This window comes from Monopterus albus, unplaced genomic scaffold (assembly GCF_001952655.1).
Source record: "Monopterus albus unplaced genomic scaffold, M_albus_1.0 scaffold116.1, whole genome shotgun sequence".
Classification (NCBI taxonomy): Eukaryota; Metazoa; Chordata; class Actinopteri; order Synbranchiformes; family Synbranchidae; genus Monopterus; species Monopterus albus.
Window position 1 is genome coordinate 599708 of NW_018127996.1, and position 11050 is coordinate 610757.

Sequence of the window (11050 nt, forward strand, 5' to 3'; positions counted from 1 at the left end):
AGACGTCTGTATGTGGTGGTTCTTGATGCACTGACACCAGCCTCAGTCCACTCCTTATGAAGCTCCCCCAGATTTCTGAATCGCCCTTGCTTGACAATCCTCTCAAGGCTGCGGTCATCCCTGTCACTTTTGCACTTTTTCCGGCCACATTCTTCCCTTCTTCTTAACACTCTGTTAATATACTTTGATACTGTGCTCTGTGAGCATCCAGCTTCTTTTGCAATTGCCTTTTGAGACTTTTCCTCCTTATGGAGGGTGTCAATGATGGTCGTCTGCACAACCGTCAAGTCAGCAGTCTTCCCCATGATTCTGAAGCCTACTAAGCCAGACTGAGACAATTTTAAGGCTGAGAAAACCTTTGCAGGTGTTTTGCATTAATTAGCTGACTAGACTGGGACACAGGGAGCCTACAATGTTGAACTTTGTCATGATATTCTAATTTTGTGAAATACTGGATTTGGGGTTTTTTGTCTTTAATCCATAATCATCTAAATTGAAACAAATAAAGGCTTGAAATATTTCACTTTGTGTGCAGTGAACTATTATAACATACAAGTTTCACTTTTTGAAACAAATTATTGAAATAAATGGACTTTCCCTCGATATTCTAATTTTTTGGCACATGTCCTCAGACTTCTAGCGAACAGAGGCTAGATGATTCATTACATTTGAATATGTAAATTTGGAATCTGCTGCTCTAGAGTTTACTGTTGCCCATAGATGAGTGTAACTAACATCTTTATGGAGATTTCATGACGATATGTTTTACTAAGAACTTTGTCTAACAAATAGAGTTTTGTTTGACAAAAGTACTGACTAAATTGACATGAAAAGCAAATTTAAGTTCCCTGTTTTTTGTGTGTTTTTTTTTTTTATCTGTTTACGTCTTAAATTTTCCCCCATCTTATTTTGTTACTCAGGTTAATTATCTGTAAATAGTCTCCAAAAATATTGTATATCTCTTGCGATAGTGATGTTACTGTATCTTTAAATGATGTCGGTTTTGGAGGCGGGCTCGACATTTTTTAGCCAGTAAGAGCTGGGTTTCCTCCTGTCCCGTATTATTATTGGTTTTTAGCGATGCCACACAACTCATACGGTGTAGCCACCCCAATGGAAACACAAATGTTTTTGTTTTGTCCAAGCGCCCTGCCAGGCTTCCTACTAACACCTGCTTGTGTCGGGCTACATGGGCAGAACTTAAGGGATCTGTAATGTGCCTTTCCAGCCTCAACTTCGCCCAGAAAGCAAGACATGTTTTTTAGGAGGGTGAATGATCAAGAGAAACGACTGACCCCTAAGTATACATGTGTATGTGTCAAGTTCATGTTTTCATTCTCCCGCTGTGTATATTTATCTTGTCTTATTGTCTTATTGTTGTTGTTAGCAAGTCATGCTAACGCGCTAGCAAAGCTAACTAGCCTGCTAGCCCTTTACTCGGTCCGGTCTAGTCCTGTGACTGGTGCTAAACAACGTGGCCACTGTGTAGCCAGTGTCTGTCAGGATAGTACTCCCGTCTGTTGTCTGACCCTTGGCACTGTGTTGTGATGTTCTGTGAGCTGCCTCGAAGTTTTCAGACCCAGCTTGCATTGAAAAAAGATGCAGCCCCACAGTAGTATACCTGTTTCTTTAACGTTACATTACCAGACATTTTTAAAAAGAAATTTAAGGTAACATTACATTGTCGTGTTGAGCTTAGCGTATAGCTTGTTACATGACTGGTAATGAGCCACTTGTGCTTTATGACACCTTATTTAACTCAGTGGTCACATCCAAATGCTGACCTTTGTCATGACATTAATCTCTTCTGATGAAAGGCATTGGATTGACAATGAAGAGTGTTTGAGCCGCAGACTAGCACGATGCTAGCTTATCCGTACAAAGGTACTAAAGTACCTTCACTGACGCACTGATGCATTTTTATGGAGCATGTTGTTACTGTTTCTGTTTCATTATTGAGCTGGGTTACCACAAACATTATTTATACCATTAGCAACAAGGTGAGTTAAACAACCAGCAGCACAACTTCACTGCACTGATGGTGTTTGATAAAACACAGTTTGAAGATTTAATAATTACTGAAAGGTGAACTGTGTCAGTCTGACTATTCATATGTCTGTGTGTGTGGTTTTTGTGAGTTTGCTGTTTGTCTTGTGCACAAGACAAACGAGACATTGAACTATTAAACGCCAACGTTCATTCAGGAGCAGACCAGAGGCAGCAGCTCTGGTGGAGGATGCAGCGTGGGGTGGAACTATTTGTGGAATAGAGCCATGTTTCCTAGGCCATTGAATTGGACTGTCTGGGTTGCAGTCGTTTTAGTTTTGTGTATTGCTGTTCCTGACAAACAGAGAGCGGTTTTGATCTGGCATGTGTTGCAGTTTTGGTCTCTTTGGTCTAACTTGGCATTATGTTCACACTAAATACGCCTAAAACAAAATGCTGTATTTAGTTATAGCAGCAGGTTTGCCAAACAGTTTACAGTATATACAACCACCGAGTCTGGTTGCGGTAATATTAAACATATTACACAAACATGCAAAATGACTAGGTGCTCTGAAATCCCCTGTGGCCTTATCTTTTACCTAAACTAAACTCCAAAACTTCCAGCATTTCAAAACTCATCCTTTCCTCCTCGTGGCCAGCAATAGATCTGGCAGAGTTTTATGTTCCACCTGTTCCTGTCTTTATACTACCAGGTAGTGTCTCTGACAGAGTACCGCCGTCGGATTGATGCTCTAAACAGTGAAGATCTGCGCTCGCTCTGCAAACGTCTCCAGGTGCCCTGATCAGCCATGTCTGCCCCCCTCCCTCTGTTATGCCTGCACCATCACGGTCTGCTTTAGGCTCCATAGTGCAGGCTTTGGCAGCATCAGCTGCTGCTGTTGCATACTGTCATCTAAACCACATTTCCACAATTCTTTAAATTAAGTTTTGAGAAGGTTTCATGAGTGTTTGAAGTCACACACCTATTCAGAACTTTTTATACATGCTAAACTGTGAATACTGTCTCAAGCATTTTACCACCATCTGTTATCAGTTCATGACAGAGATTTTGGCTTGTTTGGAATGATGAGGAGTTCATGTGACAGTAGACTTATCTCCATGTGACAGGCTGCTCATTTTAGACCCACTTTCATGATGTTGACATCAAGTTCCGGTTATTAGCTAGTGACTATAGCTATTTGTGCTGGATATACAGAAATACTATATTTCTAAGAGAAATACAGCAGAGAAATTGCTATGCAGAACATTTTAAAAAGCTGCTTTTGATTAACAAATGAGCTGAATGCAGAGAATGTGGCCTGTGTGACAACTGAGCAAGAGACAGAGTAGTGAGAGGGTGGAAGTAGCATGTCCTTGACAGAGTGAATGATGTTTCTGGGGACAATGCAGATAGGGACTAACTGAAAGATGAGAGCACCCCAGCCACCAGTGGCAAAGCTCTCTTCAATCAGCCTCTGTTATCAAGAAAGATAAATAACCCAAACACTCTGTTGGTCAGAGAACATGTCACAGAGGAGTGTGAACAATTCACTGGCTTGATTTCCTATTCACTCCTCTCCCAGACAGTGTTTCTGCCGGATCAGTTCTATCATCTGGCATTGGTGGGAGTGTCAGGAAAATATTCAGCCATCAGAACGGACAAATGCTGAAAACTGAGTTTTAGTTGCTGCGGTTAGGTTATGGCTCAAGCCTAGTTTCCCAATGTTACTCCTATCAACCAGCATTTATTCCAGACCTGCACAATCCATTATTTACCTCTGCATTTTTGATCCATTCCAGTCCATCCTAAGCTATTATAGGTTTCATCTTGTCAGTGGTTACAGCTGTAGATCACCCAACTGGTTTGACCTGTTGTATCATTAGTTGATGCAAATCAAAATTGTAGATCGATGACAGTAGCTATAATTGAACCCATCCACTATCAGTGCTTTTTGAAAGCTCAAGTTAAAGCACTTCTTCTTAGTGTGCAGTGCATATCTGATGTTTGTTTGTATTTGTAGATCACAACCAAGGAAGAGGTGAACTCCAAACATGGCATGTCCATCAAGACAGAGCTGGAGCCAGAAACATTCAAACCCAACCTCAAAGAACCCAGTGACCTCCTGGAGGCCGACCAGATAGAGAAGGTACAGACCTGTTGGGATGTATTCATGCCAAATACCAGTTAATGGTAACTATGTTAATCACATGTTAAAGGGTTAAACTGGCAATGTTCTTCACTTTTCTTACGGTCAAATCATTCCATGTCAACACAATTAGATGCTGTTGCACTGAGTGACATGTTCATTTATTCCACAGAACATTGGCACTTTTGACTCAGTCCCACACAGAGTACACATATTTGTTGGCATAAATACACTTTGATGCACCAAATATGCATTCATCCACTACTGAATATATTATAAAACATTTACAGTTTCCTCTAGTTTCAGTAACATTTAAGTAAAACAGCTGCCATGACAACTTTAGGAAACTACTGAGCCTTAAAATATTAAAATGAATTATACAAATATATTTGTCACCTGGTTTTAAGAATTAGCATTTTCAGTGGGGGTTAATGGGCTGGTGGCTGAGAACCAGTGGCCAGTAAAGACATTCAATTCAATTCATTCAATTCATTTTAACAAAAGTTGTCCAGTCGCACCTACTATGGAAAAACGTCTCATTCCTTTCAAATTCTATCCATAAATATGACCCAGAAGTTGTGCACTCCACTGCATTTTTGGCCCATAGAGCATGCGCACCAGTGCTGCATCAGCTGACTTCCTACTGGGAATGACTCGGAGTGGGATAAAATGACGTAATGCTGTGGTCCTTTTAGATTTAAACAGAATGCGTATGCTTCCATTTCCGTTCTCAACTGAGATTGTGCTGTAGCTAAAATGACCTCTTCACCCATCTGGCAGTACTTTGGGTAAAAACAAAAAAACTAATGAAAGTTCTTACGTAGTATACTGTGAGAGATGACTGGCAGCAGATCTTCATAAGCATTTGCATGTACACAAGCCCGCAGAACGTGCTACATTTCCATCAATGATGTGAGGTCAACCTGTGAAGATGTCACGTTCTGTTGGACTTGCTGGAATGATAGAGAAGCCCTCAGCTCACTCTGATTATTCAGTGGTGTTGGAGAGTGATGCCTCTTTACCTCATAACCCATCTTCACCTAACAGCAGACAGCGTGTTGTCTGCGTCCCCGCCGGCTGCATTGAGGTCACAAACCCAACAACAGCAACTTTCATTTTCTCCTCTAATCAATTTAAGTCACATAATCAACGTTAGTTAGCGACAGCTGATATGACCCCGCTGGTTGTCATTTTAACCAGAAACAGTTGCTGTTTCTGGGGGTGGAAGATTTAAATCTTGATGCCGGCTCCCCGGTGTAATGTCATTCCTAGTAAGTACCAGCTAGCAAACCACGCTGTCTCCATTGTATTCTATTTCCTCTTCAACATCGGACTCAGACTGCGTTGAAATTGCCTGCTGTCTTGAATATTTATATACTAAAATTAAAAAACAATGACCTATCCAGCAAACAAATATCCGAATAGTCAAATATTTGTGTCCAGCCCTAGACTTTACAACAATATTGGGCCTAATGGGTCAAATTCTCATTGGTCAGCTTGTGATGCTTGGAAACATTTGTTCACTGCTTTTATAGTGCACCTTTCTCAGTGTTTGTGAATGCAGAAGTTGCAGTAATGTGGTTGGCCCCTGGACTACAGGTGCTTCATAGCCCGGCCCCATTTCTGTGAACTTGGTCACCATGTGGCAGGCCTGAAAGCTAACATGCAGAAAGTCAGGTCTGACTGGTGATTTCACTTTCAGATGTGATGCATGTAAATCAAGCACCTTCCTGGAGCTCCCTTGGAAGGTATTTCTCAGCATTTTGCATAGGAAGCAAATATATTTTCACTGGTGTATGTTGATACACATCTGTCTACCCAGCAGGTGGGTAGAGCGCTACAGAAACAATAGAATGGACTGAAGGAATTGTCAGCATGTAGATAACCTGATAACTCCTTTCATCATGAATGGAAACTGTGGTTGGTAGTTTGGTCTCTGCTGAGCTACAGGCAGTAACTTGTACTTTGTTTATGACTCATAATTACAGCAGAGAACATCTACACAGGACTCAAATAAACCTTCTTGTTTTTTCCCCTGTGTCCCACAGCAACCTGTGATGAGCAGGGCCAACACCAGTCAGCTGTCCTACTCTAAGACTAAACTTAGACCAACACACTACCAGGAGTTGCATATGACCTTAAAATGTCTTGATACAATAATCATACATTGGTTTTAAACATTGAGGAAACCATATGGCTTGTTTTTCTCCCCAAAGTATTGTAGTGGGCTGCACTCAGATTATTGGAATACATAGTTCAGTTTGCACACAGGGTCCTGTAATCTTCCTTCACAAACAGGTGACCATGTGATGCAAGCTTCAGTTAAATGGCTACACCACAGAGCTTCACGACAAGTCCTTAACACAAATAACTTATCTGACTTTGCCTAACAGGTTGTACTTTATCTCAACCGTTATGTGTTTCCTGTAACCATATCACCACTTATACTGAATTATTGATTAGATATTATTTATAATCATTTATCATCTCCACAGACACTTTATACAAGCGAGTGGCCCAGGCTCATCCAGACAACTGAACTGCACTGCACAGATACATATCACTTTTACAGACTAGCTGCTGCGAGACACAACTTGAAACAAACATTTCTGAGGAGCTGACCTTTGAGGTTGATTGATATTTGGTGTATGCTTTACAGGCATTACAAGTTTACACACACACACACACACACACACACTGCTCCAGAATATTCTCAGAAGTTATACTAACCAATAGATTGGGAGTATGGGGCTTCCTTTAATCACCCTGAGGATGGAGCTTAGAGCCCAGGCTTGGCTCCATCACTGGAGGATGTGCTGAACCAACAAGAAAAGAGCAGAGGAACTGATGAATCATTGGAGGGCGAGCAGGACATTTGAAGCCCTTTGTACTATACAGCAGAAATCAATGCTGTATACCGGAAAAAGTTCTTCCTTTAATTTTATGTTTCAGTCAGTGTCTCTTTTATCTGACCATTAAAATGAGGCATACAGTGGACTGCTCCAGGCTTTATCTCCCCATGCACCGCAGCCACTGCTAATCCTTCAGTCTGTCGGCAGCGGGCTGGACCCCCCTTTCTCTGGAGGCTGCTCTCTTTGTCGGGAGCCCTGTTACTCCTCTTTAAACACCAGATGATGTTAAAAGGTCACTGCAGATGTAATTGAGCTTTGGTAGCTGTGGCCTTTCTGTTTCATGCTGCTTCTCCTTTATTTCTTCTTCCATCCTTTCCTTTTTTTCATTGTTGCATCGCCCCCCAGCTTGCCAAGAATCTCCCACCACGAACCATTGGGTACCCATGGACGCTGGCCTTTGGCACTGCAAAGCATGGCATGAGTATTAAGACGCTGTACAGAGCCATGCAGGGCCAGGACACCCCAGTGCTTATGGTCATTAAGGACAGTGATGGCCAGGTAAGGTGCAGATTCAGCGGGAACACGCTGTATACAGTAATATGATGGCAGCTTCTCATACATTTTCAGCACTAACCATTTTGAATAACTCTCGTTTTGATGTAAAAGTTCCCTCTGGACTCAGTGAACAGTTCCTTTTGTCTCTCCAGGTGTTTGGTGCGTTAGCATCTGAGCCCTTTAAAGTCAGTGATGGCTTTTATGGCACAGGAGAGACCTTCCTCTTCACCTTCAAGCCAGAGTTTGAAGTGAGTGTCCTCCACATTTTGAAGATGTTGGTTTCTTGTGAAATGTCAGATTGTTGGTTATTAAAATGAGCTGCTTTGCTTGTTAATCTAGAGTGCACGTTAAGGTTAGAGGACATCTAGCAGATCTTGTGTATATTTGGCTTTAAAGCTGCAATAACCAAGGTTTTTATATTAACAATGAAGTAAATGGCTATATAACGTGAAATACGTCACTTATAATGACAAACTCAGAGAACTGCTGTATATCCTGACTCAGCAGTACCCTTCCACTCAGCTTTTAGCTTGTTTTGGTTATATGTCTTGCAACTTTACTGTTTTGGTTCCTTCTTGCAGCTCTCATCGACTTTGTTTCCAGCTGCTGGCAGCTGTTTTCAGCAAAAACGCTCTGATAAAGCCACTGTACGCTACCTGCCCAGCACCAAAAGGCAGGCATAGTTAGCAGCTAGCTGGTGATCTTAAGAGTATTTAGCAGCTGAAGAGCCAGATGTTTCTTTCTAAAAGCAGAGTGAATATTGGGCTTTACTGTGTCCATTGGCCAAAAACACTGTGTAGATACAGGTAGGACTGTGGTGTTCTTGCTATATGTGTAAAGAGGCAGCTGTTTGCTAACACATTAGCCATATTAGCTTCATAAAACAATGTCATTGTTGCGTTTACAGTTCTTCTGCACACAACTGACCTAAATAAAATCAACACTGCTTTGAAATATATTGTCATTTGTTAAAGTGGGGCCAAGGCAACATGTGAACACATGCACATTTCCAGCAGCATGCTGTTGTGTCAAACTAAAAAAACTTTTGATAAGACTGGCAAAATGTGTATACGGTCCCTTTCAGACGTGCACTCCCTCCAATTAATCTGATGGTATCCGGACGAGTCGGCTTCATGTCTGGTCACAACACAACCTTACTATGTCAGACCTAGTAGCATTGACGCATCACTCTCAACATGGCACAAGTCTGAACTGCTTGCACATTAACAGATAAGCACACAAAATTACAATGATCCTGGACATATGGCAAATATGGCACATCGCATTACCGTGGTTCTCTCTGTCATGGTAATGGGTATGTCTGAATGATAAAGTAAAGATTTGCTGCGTCTGAATGACAGAAAGCTGTCACTTTAACACACTGATGAAGACAGCGATGTCCTGTATCCTATGCCTATGAAAAGGCTCTTAATCAAACTGTATATTTACCTAACATAGTAAAATCAGACTAGAGTGTGGTGCAATACACCATATAAGGACCTTAACTGGGACTAGCAACCTGATGATGAGGTATTTCATTCGGTTGTAACTGAATTATCAGTTAAATCTGGCTCCTCCAACTGATGTAAACAAGCATGTTCTGTTCTCATCAGTATAAAGAGTACTGGAATATTAGGTTCTGTCATTAAGGGATATGTCATGCAACATCATCTGATGAAGGCTCTGTTTTGTCTGCCACAGGTGTACAAATGGACAGGTGACAACATGTTCTTTATCAAGGGAGATATGGACTCCTTAGCTTTTGGTGGAGGAAGGTGAGCCCTCAATGCTTTTGATGGATATGGTGCAACAGAAATCGAACTATTGTAGCAGCATAAGTTATTGTTTTGCTCTGTCACCATATGTCACAGACACATGTTTTCTAAAATGCTTATTTAGAACAAAAGACGTGTAATGTAGGCAGCTGTTATGGAACCTTCATACACTCTTCATACACTTTGATGTTTGGCTGAATAAAACAATGCTATTAAAAAGGAGGAAATCCATTTTGAACTGAACCCTGTGACAGCCCCAGGCTTGTTGGTAACTTGGCATAACCTGACTGCAGCTGCTTGTCGTCTTCTCTTGTAGCGGTGAGTTTGGCCTGTGGCTGGATGGAGACCTTTACCACGGCAGGAGTCACTCCTGTAAAACATTTGGGAACCCGATGCTATCAAAAAAGGAGGATTTCTATGTGCAGGACATAGAGGTCTGGGCTTTTGAATAACAAAACACTGTACCACAGGGAACAAAAACAAGTCCTGGGATGAGCATACCGAGGAGTCATCCTCCTTTAGAACAGTGTCCCAATCCTAACTGCACATCACCAGGGCCCCCCAGGCCGGAAGCCACCTATCGGATGCTTGTTGTGCATTACTACTGCAGTTATTACGGAGCTTCTTTTCTTTGTGAAAAATTACCTTTGTGTTTATCTTGTTCCAGCCTTGTGCAGCGTTTTTGCAGAGTAGAGGGAGTGTGTGAAGCAGTGGAAATGGTGATGGAAAGACAGGGAGGCAAGATGGTATCAGAGGTATAAGGAGAAGGAAGCCATGAAGGGGCCATCAGAGCTCCTCTGTCCTTGAGAGGTGGTGAAGATGATGGCCACTGGGGTTTGGATCAGCTGCAAGAAGAGAGAACTTCCCTACTGGTCCAGATTGTGTATCTGAACCTCAAGGAGTCCCCTGGCACCTTCTCAGGCCCCTAGTACTCTGTTTATTTGGTAGGACTCACTGTGCGGTCAGGCTTGATGGAGAGAGGCCGAGTAAGAGGGAGGGAAAGGAGAAAAGCTGAACACATTCCATTACTCGGGGTGAAGGTGGAGTGTCAAAATAAAGTTGTAAGTTGTGGTAAAACACCAATACATGTAACACATCAGCAGCAAGATACAATGACTCTTAACTCAGAGAAAAGAGAATATTTAAGTCTTAACAGTACAGTACATTTTTGGGTTGTCTTCTGAGGCTAAATTTATAGAGTATTGTGTAATGTAGTCCTCCTGTTGTTCACTGTCATAGCACACCATCTGAAAGCACATAGTTATAATCAGACCACCCGTCATTGTAATGTTCTGTTCAGTGGGTGTACGTGTGAGTCCAGCTAACACCGGCTCCTCTCGCAGGATGCTGGCTGTACTGTTTGTAGACAGTAACGTGTTGCAATAGATTTGTGGAATATGCAAATACCTGTCCTGTGACCTCAAAATACCCGCAGGCCGTGGCACTTTGCCCCTGCCTGTCACTGTTTCAACAGAGAAACTTGTAAAGCTTTTATGTCTTGATACACAGTTACACAGTTTTCTGGGTATCATTTGAAAAGCCTGAGACGTGGATAACTGTTTTACATGCATATATGACAATTATGTATTGGTATATGTGATTATATATGGATTTATATAATCACATATATCTGGCTGTTAAGTGTGACAGTGATCTCTTTGTGCTGATATTTCAGCTGTTACCACATAATGTATATTACCCTGTAAATTAATGTTAAAAATGTAGATTTGTTCCT

The 11050-nt window shown here is 41.7% G+C and overlaps 1 protein-coding gene across 9 annotated transcripts in view; it reads left to right on the forward strand.

The window, feature by feature from the left end:
• The window catches only part of oxr1a (oxidation resistance 1a), a 199495-nt gene extending 188451 nt beyond the window's left edge, over positions 1–11044 (forward strand). For 8 of the 9 annotated variants that reach the window (XM_020611663.1, XM_020611665.1, XM_020611664.1 and 5 more), the window contains 6 exons: positions 2700–2780; positions 4008–4133; positions 7391–7543; positions 7693–7788; positions 9242–9315; positions 9632–11044. In XM_020611663.1, coding sequence (XP_020467319.1) covers positions 2700–2780; positions 4008–4133; positions 7391–7543; positions 7693–7788; positions 9242–9315; positions 9632–9767 — 666 coding nt within the window. In that variant the 3' untranslated portion in view covers positions 9768–11044. The remainder of the gene's footprint in view (positions 1–2699; positions 2781–4007; positions 4134–7390; positions 7544–7692; positions 7789–9241; positions 9316–9631) is intronic. The other variant, XM_020611666.1, reaches the window with a different exon arrangement.
• The last annotated feature ends 6 nt before the right edge of the window (positions 11045–11050 follow it).